Source organism: Mustela erminea, chromosome 4 (assembly GCF_009829155.1).
Source record: "Mustela erminea isolate mMusErm1 chromosome 4, mMusErm1.Pri, whole genome shotgun sequence".
In the NCBI taxonomy this organism is placed as follows: Eukaryota; Metazoa; Chordata; class Mammalia; order Carnivora; family Mustelidae; genus Mustela; species Mustela erminea.
This window is the reverse complement of record NC_045617.1, coordinates 40843057-40868050: the sequence shown is the minus strand read 5'-3', so window position 1 is coordinate 40868050 and position 24994 is coordinate 40843057. Positions and strand designations below refer to the sequence as shown.

Below are 24994 nucleotides of genomic sequence, written 5' to 3'. Positions count from 1 at the left end.
TGCTTGTGTTCCCTCTCTCCCTATCTGTCAAATAAATAAATAGAATCTTTAAAAAAAAAAAAAGAAAAGAAAAATAGGTATACATCAAAATTCGTATTAGTCCGAGATTTTGAGGTCATACAGCCATATAACATCTAGAATTCTGATTCTAGTTCTTTGAAGAATTTAGGTAATGGTCACATAAATTGCCCCAAAAAAGAGTTTTAACTTCTGTTCATTTGCTTTAGCATGGCCATTCTACAGTCCCATCTTTCTGATTACTGACAGGAAAAACTAGCCCTGTTAAACTACTCTGAGTGCTAAAACAAAATAAACAAGCAAAAAAAACAGTAACTCATTATCATTTTCAAACATTTACCATGCAACTATGAAGAACATTACTGTGCAAAAGAATAGCTATAAAAACCAGACCAGTATTCCATATTCTGTGGAATATTATTTAACCATAAAAAGGAATGAAATCTTGTCATTTGCAACAATATGAATGAGCTAGAGGGTACAATGCTAAGTAAAATAAATCAAAGAAAAATACCACATGATTTCCCTTATATGTGGAATTTAGGAAACAAAACAAAGGAAAAAAGAGAACCACCAAGGTATAGATTCTTAATCATAGGGAAAAAACTTGATGGTTACCAGAGGGGAGATAGGTAGAGGGACTGGGTGAAATAGGTGAATGAGATTAAAAGCAGCCATATCACGAAGAGCATTCTGTAATATACAGAACTGTAGCATCACTGTATTATACATCTGAAACTAGCATCATGCTATATGTTAACTACATGTTAACTACATGGGAATTTTTAATCTTTTAATTTAAAAAAATTTTAATTGTTGGGGCGCCTGGGTGGCTCAGTGGGTTAAAGCCTCTGCCTTTGGCTCGGGTCATGATCCCAGGGTGCTGGGATGGAGCCCCACATCAGGCTCTCTGCTCAGCGGGGAGCCTGCTTCCTCTTCTCTCTCTCTCTCTCTCTCTCTCTGCCTGCCTCTCTGCCTACTTGTGATCTCTATCTGTCAAATAAATAAATAAAATCTTTTAAAAAAATTTTTTTAATTGTTTAATTAATTAAAAAATAACCAGACCAATGGAAACATCACACACAGGGCAAACCTCTTACACATATACCTATTGAGTCTTTCCAGGACAGAGTCATCAGCCAGTGAGATTTCATCCAGGAGAAAAAAGCCATCTTCTTTCATGGCCAGAACTAGAGGACCATCATGCCACTCAAAAAGTTTTGATGTATCAACTTCTTCCTACAATTCGGAAAAGAAGGTGTGAAATTAAAGAACAGGTGGCTTCGCAAGACATTACACATGTAGTAGAGTAAGTGGTCATTCCGCAGAAAGTAAGGGTCTAAGAACAAGGAATAAAGCCTGTACAACAGGATCCTCAGGAAAGTCTCTGTACACAAGTGAAAATCTAAAGATATATATCAAATCTGGGATCAAAACTTCACCATGAATAAATTCCACAGCTGACACCTACACAAAGCCAACTGCAATTCTTCAAATGAAGGAACACATCATTATTCACTACTGAACGAACCTTGTCCTTTGGCTTCTGTCTCACCGGCCGCAGCCCTCCCAGGAAGTCTGAAGTCTCCATGTGTAAGTGGCAGTTGACAGAGTATAGTTTCTGATTTGCCAATCCTGCAAACACCTGACAGATTGTTGTTTTCCCACATCTGTTAAAGGGATACATACCAGATTAATAAGGACCATAAATTCCAAATATACATGCATAGCCACTCCAATCAGCATAAGAGGAGAGCTCTGGTGAGAGGCTCACTGCAGGAACAGAGACTGCTGGCCAACACAGGACATCGGCTTCCTGAGATCAGGGCACCCTTCCCCCAAACACCAGCAACCTAGAGTGTTTCTTTTTTTTTTTTTTTTTTAAAGATTTTTAAGAGACTGGAGCTCATCTGTTGTTCTCTACAGATTTATAGAATGAATGGCACTATTAGGGGTGCCTGGATCGCTCAGTGGGTTAAAGTCTCTGCCTTCAGCTCAGGTCATGATCCCAGAGTCCTGGGATCGAGCCCCGAATCAGGCTCTCTGCTCAGCAAGGAGACTGCTTCCCCCTCCTTCTCTCTGCCCACTTGTGATCTCTGTCAAATAAATAAATAAAATCTTTAAAAAGAAAAGAAAAAAAAAGAATGAATGGCACTATTTAAAAGAATTACAAAGAAAAAAAGAAAACACGCCAGTGATAATAATGCAAGAAATCATTCTCTTCTATATCACAAAGGTCTGAAGGAAGAAGAAAACAAACAGTAATAGGTCTATTACTTGAGCCTTACAAAAAGGTAGTGGGGGATGGGGAGATAAAAGAAAAAAAAGATTGCATCCCTGCTAATCCTTCACAGATAACTCAAGTACTCCTATGGAACTGAACTGAACCATCACAAGTTACTGTCACAGAAGCACAGGACTTTACCCAGTGTCTCCAACCAGCAGCACTGGTTCACCAAATTCTAGCGCTCTTCCCACCAGGACCGCCAGTCTCCGCATACTCTCAGTCCACACAATGTGACTGAATGTAGACTCCAACATGGATACCTGAGTAGACAATTTACCTATAAAACACAGAATAAAGATTTAGCTTCTAACAGGAGTACAGCTCAATTCATTTCCTCTGGGTATTTTGACCTACTCACTCAGTAATTTTAGGACATTTTCCTTGGAGAAGAGGGACCAAGGACACAATTTTTTCTTGAAATGTTTTTCAAGGACTTCTTGAATCACATCAATCTCCTCCTGCTTCCTGACTCGGCCTGCGAGAAGCATAAATCCTTAAAAAAAAAAAAAAAAAGGAATCAATAAGTGTTAAGTTATAATACCAAGGGATATTGAGAACATGGAGCAACAGCAACTTTTTTTTTTTTTAAAGATTTATTTATTTGACAGACAGATCACAAGTAGGCAGAGAGGCAGGCAGAGAGAGAGGAGGAAGCAGGCTCTCCACTGAGCAGAGAGCCTGATGCGGGGCTCGATCCCAGGACCCTGGGATCATGACCTGAGCCGAAGGCAGAGGCTTTAACCCACTGAGCCACCCAGGCACCCTGCAACAGAAACTCTTATTAGGTGCTATGGAGAAAGTATCTAAAGAACTACTTCAGAAAATTGGGAGAACCTACTGCAACTAACCATATGTCTGCCCTGCACCCAGCAACATGACCTCCATGTTCTTACCCAAACACAAATGAACACATGTGGACCAAAAGACATATGTAGGAATGTTCAGAGAAGTTCTTTTCATAAGAGCTAGAGAGTGGAAATAACCCAAATGTCCACCAACAAGAGAGAGATTAAACATTTATGGTATCTCCATACAATGGGTTACAACACAATAATAATTAAACATAACAACACAGCTGAACCTCACATTAGACTGGATAAAAAAAAGTCAAACCCAAGGAGTACATAGGACTAGCTGAAGCTCAAGCAAAGCCAAAAATCAGTGTTCACAGAGGTCAGAGCAGTGGTTACCTCCACAGGAGGTTAAGACTGGCAGAAACCATGAAAGAATCTTTTGAGGTACTGGAAAATACTCTATACTTTTTGGCCTACGTAATGATTCACATGGTATACACATATGTTAAGAAAAAAAATAAAAGATATCTAGCTTACACATGAAAAAACAGAGCACTATATTCACTTTACTATGTTATACCCTGATTAAAGACTGTTTTTTGTTTTTTTTGTTTTTTGTTTTTTTAAATATTTTATTTATTTATTTGACAGAGACAGATCACAAGTAGGCAGAGAGGCAGGCAGAGAGAGAGAGGAGGAAGCAGGCTCCCTGCTGAGCAGAGAGCCTGATGCGGGACTCGATCCCAGGACCCTGAGATCATGACCTGAGCCGAAGGCAGAGGCTTTAACCCACTGCGCCACCCAGGTGCCCCTGTTTTTTGTTTTTAAAAAAAAAAAAAACAAAACACCTGTTACTCCATCTATCTACTCTTTACCAGTAAAGAAAAAAAATATACTCTCATGGGTTAGTTTTATTTACTCTCCTTATTAACCACTCCATTAATGAGTCATTAGTACCTTTCAAATCAGAAGACTCTGAAATGCGTTCTTTCCTATGGAGTAACATATAAATTCTTCCCAGGGAATAAACCAGAATGAGCAATCATGAGTCTCAGATGACATAACTGCCTTTCCTCAGAACTATGATAGTACGTGACCAACCTGTCAGTTTTCTTTTACTATTTTTTTTTAAGATTTTTTTAATCTATTTGACACAGAGAGAGACAGTCCCCGCGCGGGAGCGAGCACAAGTAGGGGGAGAGGTAGAGGAAGAAAGAGAAGACACGGGGCTCGAACCCAGAATCCTGGGATCATGACCTGAGCCAAAAACAGATGCTTACCAACTGAGATACTCAGGTGGCTCAACCTGACAGTTGTCTGTATAAGGCACAAGCATGACTATCTCTGATTGGTGAATTGCAGATAAACAGACCACAGAGACATCATCAACACCTGGCCAAAACTCTTACACAGGCATTGTGCCCCTGTCTGATTCCTACATGGAGCCACCTGAAGCAAAAAGAAAACTATAAAAACCCAAACATACTAGCACAGACGCCTGCAGGAAAGAACTATTTTCTAAAGCATCTGGTACTTGAGGGAGAAAGACTATTTTTGAAATACCCAGTAAAATGTATATATTGACCACAATTCGGGAAAGATTTATTTTAATAAGAAGATTGGATGTTTGACATAACTTCACGGTGTGAGAGCATCCAACTGAAAGCATACCGTCATTGGCTAAATGCTGCAGCCAGTCATATTCTTTCTCGGTCTGTTCAGCCAATCTGTATCTTTCAGCCCATCGAAACAGATCACGAAGGGTGATGAAGCCCTGTTTTCCAGCAAACACTGAAGAACTTCTGCGATAGGACTATTAAAATATCAAAACAAATGAAAAAGTGCAATGGCAAACAAACTGTACAACCTATATAAGATTTTTAACAAATTTATGCTCCTATAAAAATGATTCATTCCACTAAGATTAATTTTCAAAAAAAGTAAATGGACTATAATCCTTTGAAGATAAATATTCAAACTCATGTGTTTTATAATGTAATATAAATTCCAAATGTAATATAAATTCCAAAACACAACACCAAGAAAAAAAAAGAATTCCATTTCCTATACCATATATGTAAAAATTATGAATACAAATGATGGCAAACAGGCAGAAACATCAATCCCATAATGTAGGAACATAGCACTAAGACTGCTAATTATTATTAGCTTTCCAGAAACTAAAAGTACATTAATTCTGATAAAGGACACTTTTAATACCATAAAATGAAATACTCAAAAAAACAAACTGTAGCTTCACAGAATTGACAACGGAGAGACATAAAAAGGTATCTTTAGTTGTGTCCATTCAAGGACTAGATCCATTTAAAAAACAAAATTTGCAGTTTGTGAAAGCCAAATTCAAATCTAAACAAAATGTTCCAAAATTATCCACAAGTACAGGACTGTTACCATATATGACTATGAGAAAAACTATAACATGATATCAAATTGTTCATTTATAAAACCAAAAAATGTATTAATGGAGTGCACTTTGATATCCTTACTCTGAGGATATTAAAAAAAAAAAAAATGGATGGACCGGTCTATCTAACTGAGAAGGCAATCAAATTTTAAACTTTGATCACAAAATCTAATGAGTATGTTCCATCTGGAACTAAGCGAGAGAGATGAAATACCTGAAGGTCCAGCATGACTTTAACCAACTTGCTACAGTAGGAGGGTGGCAAACTACAGCGCTTATGCAAGATTGTTTCCAACTCAGAACTAGGCAATTCATCAAAATGCAATTCCACAAACCGATTCCTGAAGGCTCTAGAAAGCACCTAGGAAACACAGGAAAAAAAAAAAACCATGATAAAAAGAGCCTCTCACCCAGTTTCCAAAATGGAGGCTCTGCTATTCACCATAAAAAGAAAAACGCTTCAAAAGAAGTAAAAACATCTCAGTCTTACCAAGAAAAAATTATTACTTTACAGGGCAACAAATGGGAGTAAGGGGCAAACGCTACACACCTTTCTGCCTCCATAAAGGCCTGGTGGGTTCTGGGTAGCAAAAAGCATAAACCGAGGGTGAGCTTTAACAACTTCTTGTGTTTCTGTGATGAGCAATTCACGGTTATCATCCAGTAATCTGTTCAGTGCCTCTAACACATCAGTAGGGGCCAAATTTAATTCATCTAAAATAATCCAGTAGCCCTTTCTCATAGCATCAATTAGAACACCTTAGAAAAAATAACACTGAGGATTAGTGCCTAAATTAGTTCAAAGTTTTAAAAAATGTTATATGCAACTTAACCAAATCTAAACCACTGCATTTCAAAACAAACTACTCCCTGCAGCTAGTCATGCCCCCCAAATAATTTGTGATGTCAAAGATCAAAAAAGGACAATTTTCAACTAAAGTAATCATTTCACACAGAAGGAAAGCCAAGGCTGACAAATATCACATTTCCAAATTATTTTTCCCCCTGCAGTCTAATTTCATTTAAATTACCACATTCTCATATCTATTCTTAGCTTCCCTCTGTTCAGTGCTCACCACATTTTTCTGAGTCTCTAGAAAATGAAGTAGCAGTTCAATTACCCTCTACAAAACTTGCTCGTAGTCCTCTGTACAGCTGACAAGATCAGCGGGGCCCAAACAATGCTGGATCACTAACCATCTTCCCTTAACCAGGGAGATCAGGGAGAAAGACAAACCAGCTATTATGGCAAAGGTTCGTGTGCCTCAATTGGAAAGGATGACGTTTACCTGGGGAAATGAGTTTAAAAGAATGAACACCTGGGGCGCCGGGATGGCTCAGTGGGTTAAAGCCTCTACCCTCGGCTCAGGTCATGATCCTAAGGTACTGGAATCGAGTCCCACATCGGCTCCCTGCTCAGCGGGGAGCCTGCTTCCCCCTCTCTCTGGGCCTATCTCTCTGCCTACTTGTGATCTCTCTGTCAAATAAATAAATAAAATCTTAAAAAAAAAAAAAAAGAATGAACAACAATACTCAGGAATGAAATAATAATCCTACCTTCTTTAAACACAAGCTTCCCTGAAGAGTCAGATGTATAACAACCAATGTACTCCTGAATATCCGTGTGTTCGTGATTGTTAATACGCACACAATGATTACCAGAAGCTGCAGCCAGCCATCGGATAAGGCTTGTTTTACCAACTGATGTCTCTCCCTGAATCAACACTGGATAGGTTCTTGAAAAGATCAGCCAATAAAGCAATTTAAGGAAAAAAGGAACCAAAATTCAAGTAGTGTTAAAAAGAATGTATCACTTATCACCGTAACAAAATATGTTTATATGCCTATACACCACTAATAGAATGTTTCTAAAGCCCTGGGAAGTTTCTGTGTAAAAGGGGTTCCTGAGAAAATACTGAGGAAAGCAATCTCAACCTTTCTTATAGTACTTGTGAGAAAACAATAAATGGGACTAGCTATTACTTAAATAACGGATGATGAGTATTCATCAGCAAAATACTGGAAAACAAGCTGGACAAATAATCTGCATCTGTGTTGCTTCCACCAAAAGGTGCAACTAGAAACAATGCTTTGTGCCAGGAGAAAAGTGCTGGCTCAAGAAGGTATTATTCACTCAGCCAACGAACAATAATAAAGCACTTTAAAAATTAAAGAAGTAAGACTAGAATGCCATCAATGCTTATGCTGGTGAAGCTTCAGAGAAGTAAGAGAAAAGGTCCATATACCCTGCAGAAACCACTCGGACTATGTCTCTTAGGTTTAGCTTAACAGAAGATGTAAGAACGTAGGTCTCATCTATTGTAGGCTCCTTGTCTCCCACTGAAATCCAGTATCCTTCGACCTGGATAAGCCGGCCTCCTTTTGGTTCTGGAATAGGCTGAAAGACAAAAATGTCAGAGAAATAACCAACAGTCCCATGATAACTATGACACTCTTTCAGAGAGGTTATCATCAAGAATGCTGCCGCATTCTGGATGGTGAATCCAAAGTAATTCTAAGTCCCTAATCAGGTACTTTCTTCCTTAAGAGTTAAGGAATAAAAAAAAAAAAAAAAAAAAAAGAGTTAAGGAATTAACATATAAACAAGCCTGTTAGTTGGTAAAACACTTTCTCAGCATCTTTCACTCCCGTGTTATTCTAGAATTTCCTCTGTCAAACTGAAATGATAGTTGTGTTTAGTAAGAAAAAAAAATGCCCAACTATCAATCAGAATGGGAAGTGTGTACACAAACTATGGTGTAAGCGACAAAATACTATGTAACCATTAGAAACAATGTCACAGTGATCTCTGGTACAGTACAAAAATATAGGATATAGTGAACCTAAGAAAGGAAGCTACAGAACAGTATTACAAGACGGTTCCTTTTAAGTTATTTATATTAGATATATGTATTAGAATTTGCCCTTGCTAAGTGAAATAAGTCAGCCAGGAAAAGACAAATACCATATGATTTCACAAATATGTGGAATTTAAGAAACAAAAATGAACAAAGAAAAAAAAAGACAAACCAAAAAATAGACTTTTCACAATAGAGAATAAACTGATGGTTACCAGAGGGAAGGTGGGTGAGGAGACTGTCAAACAAGCGATGGGGATTAAGAGTACACTAAACTTCAGCAACTAGTAACATACAAATTTGTTGAATCACTATATTGTTGCATATGTGAAACTAATGTAACAATGTATATTAAATATACTGGAATTAAAATAAATAAGAAAGAATTTGCTTTGATAAATCTATACACACACTGTCATAATTTGAATATATAACAAAATACATATATAATGTAGGTGGAAGGGCATAAGGTTAAATCTCTAAAGAGTCGGGGTAGGATTATTGGGAATTTTCACCATCCAAGACACCACCTAATGTTTTGGAACAAATGGATTACTTTTATAATTAGCCTTTCACTTATGTTAAGTCAAGAAATCAAACAACATACCTGCTTCAGCAGACTTTTTACATTGCCAGAGACAACGTGTTGACAAATGAGCTTCTGAACTATTGGGTGTGATGCTCTGTCAAGCTGTGTTAAGAAACCCAAACAAAATCCCTAGGAAAAAAACCAAATACGCATAAAACTAATTACCCTTCTGCAATAACAGTTCAACTTATTTCGGGAACAAAATTGAACCTCTCGGGTGGTGCTGGTTCCCAGAACAACTTTTAAATGTGTTATGATGGTAGAAAAAGGGCAGGGTCACTCTGGTATGTTCTAGGCTGAGCTGACTAAATGGAACACAAAGGCAAACCTGGCATTTGCATCACCACTTCATCCCATCCAATAGTGAGCCCATCCACCAAGCTCCCCTTCAAGAACAGATTTTAGAAAGACCTCATAGAGCGAGCGCTGGATGTTGCTACACGGATTGGAAGCTGCAAATCGCAGAGCTCTGCAAAGAGTCCGAAGGCTGTAGTGAGGTCTATGGCCAGTTCCATCCACCAATTTTGTCCCAGAGTCTTTCCGTAGAGCTGTATACAAGCTACAAAAAGGATAGAGTTCAAATGACTTTGTTAACTAATAAGCATTCACTTATTTTGCCATTATTCCTATTTTTTATGCAAGGTCCAAAAGCCATTTTTTAAAAAAAGATTTTATTTATTTATTTGATAGAGACACAGTGAGAGAGAGAACACAAGCAGAGGGGGAGTGGGAGAGGGAGAAGCAGCCTTCCACCGAGCAGGGAGCCCAATATGAGGCGGGACCCCAGGACCCCAGGATCATGAGCTGAGCTAAAGGCAGACACTTAACAACTGAGTAACCCAGGCGCCCCATCATTTTTATAGAACTAGATAGTTAAGCTGACATATGATTTCCTAGAGCATTCATCAAAACCTCTCAGACATTCTCTTTTGAATCTATTTTTCAGGGCTTCCTGCTTATCGGGGAGTCTGCTCCTCCCTCTGCCCCTCCTTTCTCTGTCTCTCGCTCTCAAAATAAATAAAATCTTTTTTAAAAGAATTTAGTTTTCATACACTCAGGCTCTTTTAAAAGAAGGATCTATCAATTTCCTTTAGGACGAAAAGAGCAGAGAGGTGAAGAACATCAGATTCTTTTTTTTTTTTAAAGATTTATTTATCTATTTGACAGACGGAGATCACAGAGAGGCAGGCAGGGGGTGGGGGGGGGAAGCAGGCTCCCTGCTGAGCAGAGAGCCCAACTTGGGGCTTGATCTTGGGACCCCAGGACCATGATGACAGCTGAAGGCAGAGGTCTCAACACACTGAGCCACCTAGGTGCCCCAAAATATCAGATTCTTAACAAAAGACAGTAAGATAGGAGAAGCCCTTGGTAATAATATACAGAGTCCAGGGGTGGCTCAGTTGGTTAAGCATCCAACTGTTGATTTTGGCTCAGGTCCTGATCTCAGCGTGGTGGAATCAAGCCCCATATCACAGTCTGTGCTCAGAGGGGAGACTCCTTGAAATTCTCTCTTCCTCCTCCTCTACCTCTCCAAACCCCAACCCCACACACTCTAAAATAAATCTTAAAAAAAAAAAAAAAAAAACCACACACAGAAACACACACACACAGAGTCTAAACACAGTGTTCCAAAGTCTGCTTCAATAGAAGAGGGAAATAAAGTCCTAGTGTAATCTAATAGTGATGGAGAAGCACACAGAAAATCATGGTATTTGAAAGGTCATAGGTATGTCCTTAATCAACAATGACAAAATGTTACACAGTATGAAAATACGGTGACTGTTACTGTTACCATTACCACACTTTAGTAGTCTAGAAGATGGCAAGACGAAATAAGCTTCAGACTTAAACATGAAATGCAAGAAATTTAAAACTTCCTTAAATTCATGATCAGCTACACAAGATCAAAAGTAACCAAATGTGAGGGGCACCTGGGTGGCTCAGAGGGTTAAAGCCTCTGCCTTCAGCTCAGGTCATGATCTCAGGGTCCTGGGATTGAGCCCCACAGGAAGCCTGCTTCCTCCTCTCTCCCTCTCTGCCTGCCTTTCTGCCTACTTGTGATGTCTGTCAAATAAATAAATAAAATCTTAAAATAAAAAAAAAAAGAGTAACCAAATGTGTGTCACAGATGAAATCCAAGTTCTTGCCCAAATAATAAGATTTGACTTGCCTCTTTGCAATCCTGCTACACATTTTTTTTTTTTTAAGGATTTTATTTATTTACTTGAGAGAGAGATAGAGAGAGCAAGCATGAGAGGGGTGAAGATCAGAGGGAGAAGCAGACTCCCCGTGGAGCTGGAGCCTGATGTGGGACTCGATCCCGGGACTCCAGGATCATCACCTGAGCCGAAGGCAGTGGCTTAACCAACTGAGCCACCCAGGTGCCCCCATGTTCTTTCTTTTGTAGAAAGAATCTACATTCTAGGAATGGGTTATTACAAATGAACACTTACTACTTATACTATGGCATTTTTTAAGAATCTCTGCTTTATCTAGTCTGTTTTAAATTCTGCTTTTAAATTTTAACCACACATATTTATACTTCTGTCCAAACATTCTTGGTTAACAAAAGTGTTCTAATTTTAGGATGTGGTATTGGTAAACCATTCCAAAGTATTTTTACAAATGCCTCCTTAACTATTCTATTTAAAATAGGGCTCCAACTGCGGCTCCTGAGTGGCTCAGTTAAGTGCCTGACTTCAGCTCGTGATCCCAGGGTCCTGGGATCAAGTCCTGCATCAGGCTCCCTGCTCAGTGGGGAGTCTGCTTCTCCCCCTTCCTCTCCCCCTGCCTGTGTTCTCTCCCTCCTTGTTCCCTCTCTCAAATAAATAAAATCTTTGTTTTAAAAAAAAAGGCTTCAAGCCTGTATTTTCTAATCCCCATTTTGCTTTATGTGTTATTTTCCTATGCTTACCATAACCTAAAAATATGTTTCTCCTGCTTTCTGTGCTAATAGCGCTCTTGCAAACATGGTGAACATTCCTAAAACCCACCAGAATTTTTCTAAGAAGTATGACAAGCACTAACCCCACAAAGTTACAGTGTACAAGAAAGGCAAAGATTCTCCTTATGCACAGGGAAAGCAGCACTATGAAATGAAGTAGAGTGGCTATGTCGATTTTCTGAAAAAAGGCTAAAACTACAAAGAAGATTGTGCTGAGGCTTGAATGTGTTGAGCCGAACTGCAGATCTAAGAGAATGCTGGCTATTAAAGGATGTAAGCATTTTGAACTGGGAGATAAAAAGGGAAAGGGCCAAGTGATCCAAGAGCCAAGCTTCCTTTTTTTTTTTTTTTAAAGTTTATTTATTTATTTATTTGTCAGAGAGAGAGAGAGAGAGAGAGAGCACAGGCAGACAGAATGGCAGGCAGAGGCAGAGGGCTGAGCAAGGAGCCAGATGTGGGACTCGATCCCAGGATGCTGGGATCATGACCTGAGCCGAAGGCAGCAGCCCAAGCAACTGAGCCACCACGGCATCCCCATATTTTGCTGTTTTATGAAGACAATAAAATCTTGAGGTTACAGTCACTTCAAAAAAATTACAGTGTGTATCTCCTTATTTATTGGTTATCTTCACCTCTTGAATTTTTAAAAGCTCCATGAGGAGATTATTTATATTTATCTTATTTATAGCTGTATCCCTAGCACCTCGGCAACTCAATAATTATTTGAACAAAAAAAGGGTAACAAACCACAAAATGCAAAGTAAAAGATTAATATGATCCTATTTCAGAAGCTTGTATAGTTCTTTCTATACAACACAGACAAAACTGACTAAGTGACGTTCCCAGAATAACAGAATTTGTTTTTGACAGAGCCCGTGCTAGAATTCAGGTTGTCTGATATAAGACTGTGCCCCTTCCACATGGCATAAGAAACAAAAACAGAAACGGAAACAGAGGCTCAAGAAGGATGCCTGGCAGAGGACATGAACAGACATTTCTGCAAAGAAGACATCCAGATGACCAACAAACACATGAAAAAGTGTTCCACATCACTAGGCCTCAGGAAACTACAAATCAAAACCACAATGAGATACCACCTCACACCAGTCGGAATGGCTAAAATTAACAAGTCAAGAAATGACAGATGCTGGCGAGGATGCGGAGAAAGGGGAAGCCTCCTACACTGTTGGTGGGAATGCAAGCTGGTGCAGCCACTCTGGAAAACAGCATGGAGGTTCCTCAAAAAGCTGAAAATAGAGCTACTATGACCCAGCAATTGCACTGCTGGGTATTTACCCTAAAGATACAAATGCAGTGATCCAAAGGGGCACGTGCACCCGAATGTTTATAGCAGTAATGTCCAAAACAGCCAAACTATGGAAAGAACTTAGATGTCCATCAACAGATGAATGGATAAAGAAGAAGTAATATATATCTACAATGGAATACTATGCAGCCATTAAAAGAAATAAAATCTTGCCATTTGCAATGATGTGGATGGAACTAGAGGGTATTATGCTGAGTGAAATAAGTCGATCAGAGAAAGACAATTATCATATGATCTCCCTGATATGAGGAATTTGAAAGGCAACATTGGAGGTTTGGGGGGTAGGAAAGGAAAAAATGAAACAAGATGGTATCGGGAGGGAGACAAACCATAGGAGACTCTTAATCTCACAAAACAAACTGAAGGTTGCTGCAGTGGGGGGAGAGGGGGAGAGGGTGGTTGGGTTATGGACACTGGGGAGGGTATGTGCTATGGTGAGTGCTGTGAAGTGTGTAAGCCTGACGATTCACAGACCTATACCCGTGGGGCTAATAATACATTATATGTTAATAAAAAAATTAAACTAGATAAATAAATAAAAGGCAGATATTAATAACAAAAAAAAAAAAGAAGAAGAAGAAGAAGAAGGATGCCTGGGTGGCTCAGTCAGTTAAGCATCTGCCTTTCGCTCAGGTCATGATCCCAGGGTCCTGGGATCAAGTCCTACATCAGGCTCCTTGCTCAAAGGAAGCCTGCCTCTCCCCTGCTTGTGGGGGCACGCTCTCTGACAAATAAATAAAATCTTTTAAAAAAAAATAATAAAATGCTTTGCAGTTTAGAAAATGCATTCTTATAAGGAAGGAAGGATGGAAGGGAGGAAGGGAGGGAGGAAGGAAAAAAAAGAAAGAAAAGGCAAGGCTCAAGAAAGCAGCAAGCCACATGGCCAATTTGTACTTTATTCAGCTAAGCCTCAATTAATTCTAAACCCCAGTAACTCACTGTATCAATTAGCAATAATCGCGCCTCGGATAAACCTCATTGGCTACGATACTGCCACTGCGCAAAGCACTGTATCAACCTCTTCCTCCCTGCATCCCACATAACCAACATGCAAATTGCAAAAAGTAAGATTTCATCAAGACAGAGCAAAATAGGGTGAGTCTGGTGGTGAGTATTAAGGAGAACATTTATTGCATGGAGCACTGGGTGAGGTGTATAAACAATGAAGCTTGGCACACTAAAAAAATAAAACGAAACTGAAAAAATAAAAAATGAAAATATAAGTCATTTACATTCTGGGGATGTAAACTCCTAGCTATGAATATAGAAGTAATTAGGAGAGCATTATCTAATTGTTTACATATTCTCATCGGTGATAATTCTTAAGCTTTCAATGTAGCTTCATTAGGAAAATCCATGGGAGTTCACACTTTAAAATAGAAACCTTAATGATAATCCTTCTCCAGCCAGAAGCAAAAAGGAATAATACATGTGCATTAGGCACACATGTTCAGGTGAAAAGTTTATGAAGAGAAACCAAAGAGAACCTACTTGATGATTCCTTGCACTGTGGTCTTATTCACACTCAGTCCTTTCAGATAATCCACAATAAGAATTTGTAAATCTTCTTTACTTTCCAATTCTTCTACATAAAGTTCTGTGAACCTGTAAGACAATGATTATTAAATAATAACTTTTTAGAAAGTTAATATAGCTATTCTGACAATTAAAAAATACAAAACACAGGGTGCCTGGGTGGCTCAGTGGGTTGAGCCTCTGCCTTCAGTTCAGGTCATGATCTTGGGGTCCTGGAATAGAGCCCTGGATTCATTGGGCTCTCTGCTAGGTGGGGAGCCTGCTTCACCCCCTCCTCTGCCTGCCTCTCTGCTTGTGATCTCTGTCTGTCAAATAAATAAATAAAATCTTTAAAAAGAACCCCCCCCCAACACACACAAGGTGCGTCTGGGTGGCTCAGCCAGTTAAACATCTGCCTTTGGCTCAGGTCATGATCCCAGGGTCTTGAGATCAAACCCCTCATCCCCTCACCAAGTTCCCTGCTCAGTGGGGAGCCGGCTTTTCCCCTCTCCCTCTGCCTCTCCGCCCTGGCTTGTTTTCTCTTTCTCTCTTTTCCTCTCCCTCTCTCTCTCACAAGTGTGTGCTCAAATAAAATCTTTAAAATAAATACAAAACACAAGAAATTATATAAACTCATTTTAATTGCTTATAAAATATGAAAGCCTTTCATCTAGATAAAAACTGACTATAATGAAATAAAAGAAGACATTTATCCTTACTTTCAGAGGTGTTATTATAACAGCATGTGACAAAAAAAAATACACAACAAAAAGCATCCTCATCATCAAAAACAAAATCACTGGAACAAAGAAAATACAATGCCTCTAATTTATAAAATTTTCCTAAAAAGGTTTTATTACTCTTGCAATGCGGGGGTAGGAATCTTAAAATATTTTAGCACTATTTTAAAACTCAATATTCAACAAAGGGTCACTAACAAAAATAAGATCATTATCTTTTTCCAAATGCTACAAACATAAAATACCAACAAAATACCTTGTTGGTGTCAGTCAATGTTTAATGAACACTGAAAATTAAAGAGCCTTTTATAAACCACTGGCCTCATCCAAGAGGATTCAGTTCCGAAAATGCACTTATACTGTTAAATGTTATACTATTTTATCAGTATGTGAAAATTTTTCTGGTAGCTATAAGGTTACTCGAAGGAGGAAAAAAATTAATTTTCTATAATATCTGTGAGCCATTAAGTGTCATACAAACAACCCAAAGGAAGAAACTCTCCTGTTCTGGAGTCCCCTGTAGTCCTATCACCTAGAAAAAGTAGAGGAATATGACAAATAAGGAAGGATTCCTCTTACCAGAGATCAAGAAATTTCAAGCATTGTTATGAGGTTTAATTATGTTAATATTACCAATCAATCAATAAAGAGAACTTAAAAAAAAAAAAGAAAGAAATCAATCAATCAATCAATCAATCCCCAGGAATCAGGCCATGTCCCCTCACCTGTTTCTTATTCCTGGTGGGAGATTTCTTTTGCCCACATCTGTTGCTGGGTTCATGCACGCAAATAAACGGAAATCAGGATGCCGAACCAGTGGTTCTGTTAGGAGAAAATTATAAATTCTCAACTGCTAATAGCAAGTGATCAGCCACAGGTGCCCGGGGAAGACTATCTAACGCCACAGAACCTCAGGCCAGGAAACCCTGCCTCAGACTCAGCAGCGCTGGTGCTGGCTGCTCAAACCATCCTTATTTTTCCTGAAACCCCACTGAAACCAATTTCCAGACCTATGTACCAACTTAATCTTACACTCCCCTTCCACTATCTTTGAAGGTATGGTTGTTCATTATTATTTATGTTTTATTACCTATTCACCAGCATGTATTTTGTCACTCAGTGTGCATGTCTATTACTTAATACCAAATAATTTAAATTCTTATTCTTTGCATTCCCCATGCCACCTAACTTAGCAGAAAATTAGTACTATGGAATGAACACTGGGAGGACTACATAATCTACCTAACCAAAAGAATCTTACTCTAAAAAGGCCAAAAGGCCTGGGACCAAGTCAACCTTAATGAGATCAAGTGGTACCTGTGTCTCCTCGATCCAGCAATACCAGGGAGCCATAGGAGCCTTCAAGTAAACCACTGAGACATTCTAATGTTTCTGGAGCAGCCAGATTAATCTCATCTAACAAGATCCACTCTCCTTTCTTTATGGCTTGAGCTAGCGTACCCTAAAAGAAGAGAAAGTAAACTGTTAAAAATCCATTGCAAATAAGGATACACACAACAACAGCAGTTACTCACCCTAAATGCAAGTGGCCACCAGCTTGTTGTAAGAGCTAAGGCCAAGTCAACCATTTTTAAACGTCCAGAGGAGCAAGGAAGTATCTTTGAGCCTAACAGAAGGGTGCAACAAACTAAAATCATCTCAGTAGCTAGACGGTCAGGTAACTAACAACTTACAATGTAGTCCGACGTTTACCAGTACCCGAATGGTTATTAAAAGCACCCAAAATAAATACAGGGTCAGGTGAGGAGGATACAAAGGGGAGATAAAAAAGACTAAATCAGGAGACTGCAGTTGTTGTAATACATGCTCTTTCACATTTGCTGGAGAACATCAAAATAAATCTTTCCTCCTCTTCACTGATTTAGCTCTTCAAATTCTATTTCCGAGAGCACTGAAAAATCTTATAATCCACTCACTGACATATCAAAACCCAAATTGTTTTATTATTAAGTGGCTTTATACTTATGCTTTCGTGATGATTCTACCAGAAGCTTCTAAAAATTTAATTGAAAACAATAAAACAGAACAAATGTATTGAACTCCAGTGTGATGCCAACTCATGAAATAGGTATAAACCCTATTTTGAGAGCACTTGACATCCTAATTGGTTGTTTTAAAAGTAATCCTATTAACATCAAGCACTGATAACCAATTTCCCACAACGATGTACACAATCAAAACAAGATCAAACAAGAGTCCTACCTCCTTTTATGATGTAAAGTATGCCACAGAAACAATGTTTTTAAAATAAGAATTAAAAAGCTTAAGTCATGAAAATTTAATTGAGCCCGTTCTTCCCAGACCTCAAGTGAATAGATCCAAATCTATACCCCGCCCTCAAAACCCTCGTCATGCAACAGAGTTCACTAGTTGTCCTCACCTGCAACTTTAAAAATAATGGTGCTCATCAAGGCCTTATAATTTTTGTAAAGGACATTTTTCAGAAATCATTCCCCTGAAGCACTATTTCATTAGTGTTTAAGTCTTAAAAACCAAGCACTAAAAATATCAACATGAAGAGAATACAAAATAGTAGCCAGCCTAAACTTGTATTTTGTATCAAATCAACATTCTCTTAACCTAAATAAATGAACTAAAATACCTCTACGAATGCAAACAATAGAGCATTTTCAGTCATTTTCATCTGTTGTTGAGCATGGTTGAGTCTAAGACCAAATGCTTCCCACTTCTCTTTTAGGAGTAACCCTAGAAAAGAATAAAGATGAGAACTTAACATACATTTTAGGTTGTAATACATAGAACTTAAACACAAACAAACAAACAAAAAATAATAAAGCTCACATAAAAATCAAAGATCTTAGATATAGAAAAAAATAAATCCAAGTACTTATATAATGTTATATGCCAGCCACTACAGTAATCAGTTCATCTCTGTGCATGTGTACATTAGTTAATTCTTTCACCCCTCACCACAGCCCTTTGAAGTAGGTACCCTTAGCCCCATTCCATGGGTGAGGAAGGGCAGAGAAGATAACTAAGCTACCAAAAGCCCTTTGGCTGTAGAATCCAGCTTTTTGGAAACAACTTATTTTCTAAGGAAATATGACTTATTGACCAGTAAGTTGTACTTGTTCATCAACATTACCAACCATGCTTCTATGGAAATCATGCCCAGAATCACAAAAGGAGCAACTCTTACGAATCGGTGGTCCTTGCCCTATGCCCTAAAAAGCTCCAATCTGTAGGGCTTCATTCTTCCCCACACTCCTCTGCTAACTCTGTAAGGGAATCTGAGTTTGTCTGCCCGATGCACAGCAAAGTCAATCACGGAGACACCTAGTATGCCCCAAGAATTTACTCAAGAGGCAGCAGAATGAGGAAACTCAGGACAAGCAAGCCTCAAATCCGCCCTTTCCAAAGAAAGAGAGTTAGGGATACTTACAGGCAAGTGAAAACAAGTCTGGGTAAATGCTGCATCTGCAATTTTTGTCTGCAGCTGCACCTATTACTCGTCCCCTTAGCTCCCTGGTTACCAGTTTCAATCTCCACTGTCTTTTTTTTTTTTCCCCCTTAAGATTTGGTTTATTTATTTATTTGAGAAAGAGCAAGAGTAAGAGAATATAAGCAGGGGGAGTAGCCAAGGGAGAAGCAGACTCCTCACTGAACAGGGAGCCCAACACGGGGTTCAATCCCAGGACCCTATCCCAGGACTGTAGGATCATGACCTGAAGCAAAGGTAGGTGCTTACCTGACTAAGCCACCCAGGAGCCTGCCCCCAACTGTCTTTTGATCATGATTCATTCTTGAGGGAACTGGGATGACAAGAGCTCTAGCTACTTCCTGCTGAAACAGGATGCAGTGTGGGGGTTTGAAGAATCAAACAACTTCCTGCCTTCTTGGAAATATTCCCTTGTACTTGGCTTAACATGTATATTCTGCTTGACCAAAATAGCAGTTTCTTCTTTGGTTGTTTTGGAGCAACACTGGAAAGCTGACATATCCCGCAACTAGACAAGCTACTAGAAGTGCTAAAGTCCTTTATCTCCATGCAGCAAATAAACTTCATCAAGAAGAAGGAGCTTAGGTGCCTGGGAGCCACTGGGTGGCTCAGTGGGTTAAAGCCTCTGCCTCTGGCTCAGGTCATGATCCCAGGGCCCTGTATCCTCTCTACTCAGCAGGAAGCCTGCTTCCCCCCACCCCGCCCCCTCTGCCTGCCTCTCTGCCTACTTGTGATCTCTGTCTGTCAAATAAATAAATAAATAAATCTTTAAAAAAAGAAAAAGAAGAAGCTTTACAATTTGGGAAAGAGTTGTATACCTAACGCTGTTTTTCGTTAGTTTCACAAATTTTTACCTAGTTCACTTTTATTATCTTAAAGGTATCAAAAACTGTATTTGTCAAAAGTCCTTCCCATGAACTGCCTGAAGCTGTAACATATTTGCAAGACCGTTAGAGTAAAACAACAACTATAAATGACAAAAGGCTCAAAATTGGCCATGGTTAAATACCGGATCAGAGTTCATTATAATGCAGCTGACAGGGAAATTTGGTGATTACTGGGGCACACAACATTTTATTTATTAGAATTATAAGTGATGACACTGTACCAAGACAGACTAAAAACCTAAGAAGGTTTTTCATCATTTATTTGACAATGCTTCCCATGTAATGACATGCCAAACAAATAAGCCTAATTAGTAAAAAAGACTTCATTCAGAAGTTGAATTTTGGGAAGTTTTGTCAGAAATATCAGGAAGTTTTGAAGCATATGCCAAAATAGGATTAGAGGTCATTACAAAACTTAATTACCTAGTTAGTCAATGCAACACTAAGAGATTGTAAAGGCAAATACAGACGGTTACAAAGTTGTTACCTTGGGACTTTTAACATTGAAAAGATTCAACTTTCTGAAGCAATAAAGGACTTAACAGAGACAAAACATAGAAATTTTGTTTTTCCGAACAGATTACATTAAAGATAAAGAAAAACCTAGACCAATAATCTAAGGAAACTGCCATTTAACATGAAAACCTAATTCCAATTTTATTCCAGTGCACTTCTGATATTAAAACTTACTCATTCCAACAAGATAAATTCTTTAAAAATTTACGAAGTCCCTTCCTTTTTCCTCCTTGTCATCTCCCATGTTAACATACACTTATCAGGACGCAGACAACCAGGGCACAGCATGGGTCTGATTTCTTGTGGTGGGTGCAGTGATGTGCTGACGAGAATCTCCATCAGAAAAGGACTCTCAGCTATAGGGGCACTGTCAACAGTCCTCAACCCTGAGACACCATCAGGGACTGCCCTGACTGAAGACAGCTGCCTTGCCAAGGGCATGCCCTCTTCCTAGGTGGTCATATCCAATGACTATTATAAAAGTCCAGCCCCAATTTTGCCCCAATTTAGGATGGTTCTGAAGGATAATCCAAATTTGGAACTCCTCAGAGAGTCAGCTAAGGCTTCTTTTGATACTGTATCACTGCTCAATTTCTGCCTAATCTTATTCTCTTACTCTCTTCTCTTTCCCGGGTGTTGATCACTCCCTAATAAACTTCATATACTAATATCCATGATCTTAGTGCCTACCACGCACATAGTTCCTTTCCAAAGACTCCCCTCTCATAAACCTTCTACAACTTTCCTTTTTACATTCACATTTTTGTCTTCAATTTTCCCTCTTAAATAACCAGTCTCACTTTCCTTGCAGAGAGCTACCTCCCTTATCATTTCCAGTAATTCTATGTATTAGAACTTTTAACTCTTAGAAACTTTACGTTTCTAGTAAAAAACTAAGTAGTAACTAATTATGAACTATTTGTTGTACCGGCATTCCTTAGATTGGTGAATTTATGACATTTAAGAATTTTTAGAAATATATGCCTTATCTCAGCATGGCACAAAACACATTTACTAGCAAACCCAAATATCTTTAGTTTCTCTGTAATAGGAGGCCAAAATCAGATAAACCTATGTTTAGTAATTAATGTGTTATCTTAATTTAGAAACGATCTAGATGTTTAGTGAATTTACTTAACTCATCATTTAACTTAGAAAAACTTTAAAGTTTTAGGTTATCAAAGATCTCAAAAGCTACTGAAAAGTTTACCTGTAAACCTTTTCATCTTATTTACATCTATTTGTTCTGAACAGTATTATTCAGATTACCCATAAAGACTTCAAAAAACAAAGTCTTTTGCCCAAGCTACATTTTTTTTAAATTTATATCAACTTAAATGACTTAAACCCAGGCAGAATAAAAGTAATGCTGATAGTTCTACTGACATGTCTATTTTTATTATACCAACAACTTTAAATCAATTTTAATACCAAATCTTTTTCAGATCATGTGAACTTGAAAAACTTGGATTAGTTTCTGAGTTTTAGAATGCCCAATTCTCATAAGCACTTGCCTTCAGGCCAACTTAAATAGTGCTCCTTTACAAACTAATTTTATTACTACTATCCAGAAGTGGAGAAAATATCTCATATTTATAATATAGATGAACATATATACAAATACACAAATAAGATGCAAACAAAATCTTACAGAACAAATCCAATTGAAAGATGGTATTATAATTTATGGATTCATTAACTGGTCATTGTTATCCAGAGTCTAATGAATATTATGGTCAAGCAGTGTTACAAAAAAAATCTTTTTTTCTCTCCTAAGTTTGAAACTAAACACTGCTGCATTCAGGAATCAAATTGTCATTTCCCATTTCCAATTAGAATGTGGCTGATTTTATCCAAAGATGTGAACAAAAACTGTAGCAGCAAACCAAATGATGCCCAGAATACTTCTGTGAGCACTGGATGCTCCCTAAAAGTCGGGGCTTCACCAACTGAAACAAATGGCTTCTTAGTCAAGGGGACTAAGAGAGTCAAGCTAAATGGGAGGAAGAAATAAGCTCACCAAGACACATCTGCCCAGACCAAAAACTATTTCCTTGCCACAAGAGTTAAATTAAGTTCTGAGTGCTGGCAACACCCAGTCAGGGTGGGGCTCAGGGACAATTCCTAGGACAAAGAGCCTAAGTAAATATTTAAACTTGTCACCAAATTCTCGTCAGCTGGCAGCTCATGAACCACTGGCAAAAAGCTCCTGGCTGGTTCACCAATTTCATAACTAAACCCAAGTTCATGTGCCTGACACAGAGCAAAGCCAACTGAGTATGTAGCAAGGAAATGTGTTTACTCAAGAGGCAGCCAAGGGGCACCTGGCTGGCTACCCATAGAGTATGCAACTCGTGATCTCGGGCTTACAGGTCCAAGCCCCACTTTGGGTGGAGATTACTTAAAAATGAAATCTAACAAAAACAAAACAAAACAAAAAGGCACCCAAACAAAAACAAGGAGATGGGACAAGCCTCAAACCTGCCTTACAGGGGAGCAGAGCCAGAGATGTTTAAAGGAAAACACTGCAGACTTGTTTATTAGTCTGCAGGTGTGCTTATTAATCCTACTAACCCTTTGGTCACTGGTTTCAATTCTGATAATTAAGCCCCAGCCTCATGGCCTCCCACCACCAGTACAGGTCCTATTTTTTTTTCTTTTTCTTTTTTTTTTTTTTAAGTACAGGTCCTATTCTTACCAGTTTCACTTTCTTTTCCATCCTTGTTGACAGCCGACTTGTGCACATGCTGCATTAGTCTGAGGAGATCATGCCACCGTTTCTGCCTGTAGCAGGTCTGAATATGCCCCAAGAATGTAAAGTTTTGCTTCTTGGAAAACGTCTGGGCAAAGAGTTCTTCAAATGACTCCCGTAAGGGCAGCCAAATAAGCTTATGGTCCACTGGTTTGTAACTGAAACAAAAGGTAAATGTAATTTCCAAACTTGTGAAGCTAACAGAAATTAGAAATGCTGTCACACTGGGACGCCTGGGTGGCTCAGTTGGTTAAGCAGCTGCCTTCGGCTCAGGTCATGATCCCAGCGTCCTGGGATCGAGTCCCACATCGGGCTCCTTGCTCCGCAGGGAGCCTGCTTCTCCCTCTGACTCTGCCTTCCACTCTGTCTGCCTGTGCTTGCTCTCGCTTCTCTTTCTATGACAAATAAATAAAATCTTTAAAAAAAAAAAAAAAAAAAAAAGAAATGCTGTCACAGGGCGCCAGGGTGGCTCAGTTGGTTAAGCAACTGCCTTCGGCTCAGGTCATGATCCTGGACTTCCAGGATCGAGTCCTGCATCGGGCTCCCAGCTCCTTGGGGAGTCTGCTTCTCCCTCTGACCTTCTCCTCTCTCATGCTCTCTCTCACTCATTCTCCCTCAAATAAATAAATAAATAATCTTTTAAAAAAAAGAAAGAAAGAAAGAAAGAAAGAAATGCTATCACATAATATAGGAATAGGTCTAAGATTTCATTTAATCAAAATCAAGAATAATACCAACATCTATGTTAAAGTTTTATTTATTTTTTTAAAGATTTACTTATTTGAGAGAAAGAGTGAGAGAGAAGGATAAGGGGGAGACGGAGAAAAATCCTCAAGCAGATTCCAGGCCGAGTGTGGAGCCCAACCTGGCACTCAATCCCAGGACCCTGAGATCATGACCTGAGCCATAAAGAGTCGGCCGCTAAACCAACTGAGACACCCAGGCCCCTTGGTGTTAAAGTTCTAAATTATAATCTATTTTCTCCATACTCAGTGTAAAAACTAGTATTAGGTAAACAGTATTGGGAAAAAAATTAGAAATTCCTAGTTGGACAGTGAGAGGCATGTCACTTATTTTACTAACATGTTTAAATAATCATCATATATAACATATAATGATACAACATATTTTATTAAGATTGATCAAAAAGTTTTCAGGATATTTTAGAAGAAAATACAACATCTGAAATTGATTAACTTAAAGTGAGCACAACTCATGGCTTCTCAACTGACAGGGAGAGGATACTTTTTTTTTTTTAATAATTTTATTTATTTATTTGATAGAGATCACAAGTAGGCAGAGAGACAGGCACAGAGAGAGGAGGAAGCAGGCTCCCTGCTGAGCAGAGAGCCCGATACAGGGGCTCCATCCCAGGACCCTGGGATCATGACCTGAGCCAAAGGCAGAGGCTTTAACCCACTGAGCCACCCAGGCACACTGAGGATACTGCTCTTAAAGAGACTGAAATGGGGCCAGGGAAAGGAGGAAGCAATAGTATCTCAGACATTGCAATTGTTTGTGGCCCTCCAAAGCTCAACATTTTATTTCTTAGTATTTAGATGCTCTTATTCTTTAGCATTTCTCTGGTTAGGGAGCTAGGAAATTAATCCATATAAATTTTATTTATTTTAAGCATTTGGCTCCACATCCAGTGTGCAGCCCAACACAGGGCTTGAACTCACTATCCTAAGATCAAGACCTGAGCTGAAATAAAGAGCTGTCCCTCATATAAAGGTGTCCCTCATATAAAGTTTCATTTAATATTCAAAGAGCTGTCCCTCATATAAAGGTGTCCCTCATATAAAGTTTCATTTAATATTCAAGGGCAGGGGTGATAATGAAGAGTTGAGAAACACCTGCT

The 24994-nt window shown here is 38.8% G+C and overlaps 1 protein-coding gene and 1 pseudogene across 2 annotated transcripts in view; both read right to left on the bottom strand.

Moving 5' to 3' along the window:
- MDN1 (midasin AAA ATPase 1) overlaps nt 1-24994 on the bottom strand; it is a 168103-nt gene that overhangs the window by 92626 nt on the left and 50483 nt on the right. For both annotated transcript variants that reach the window (XM_032339051.1, XM_032339052.1), the window contains exons 16-31: nt 23080-23291; nt 18121-18224; nt 16815-16959; nt 16223-16319; nt 14734-14847; nt 9383-9530; nt 8990-9100; nt 7771-7922; nt 7082-7260; nt 6075-6283; nt 5739-5885; nt 4771-4912; nt 2664-2798; nt 2444-2582; nt 1550-1688; nt 1127-1257 (exon numbers count right to left, since the gene is read on the bottom strand). In XM_032339051.1, the coding sequence (XP_032194942.1) occupies nt 1127-1257; nt 1550-1688; nt 2444-2582; nt 2664-2798; nt 4771-4912; nt 5739-5885; nt 6075-6283; nt 7082-7260; nt 7771-7922; nt 8990-9100; nt 9383-9530; nt 14734-14847; nt 16223-16319; nt 16815-16959; nt 18121-18224; nt 23080-23291 (2304 nt within the window). The remainder of the gene's footprint in view (nt 1-1126; nt 1258-1549; nt 1689-2443; nt 2583-2663; nt 2799-4770; nt 4913-5738; nt 5886-6074; nt 6284-7081; nt 7261-7770; nt 7923-8989; nt 9101-9382; nt 9531-14733; nt 14848-16222; nt 16320-16814; nt 16960-18120; nt 18225-23079; nt 23292-24994) is intronic.
- On the bottom strand, nt 14138-14250 carry LOC116589515 (annotated as a pseudogene).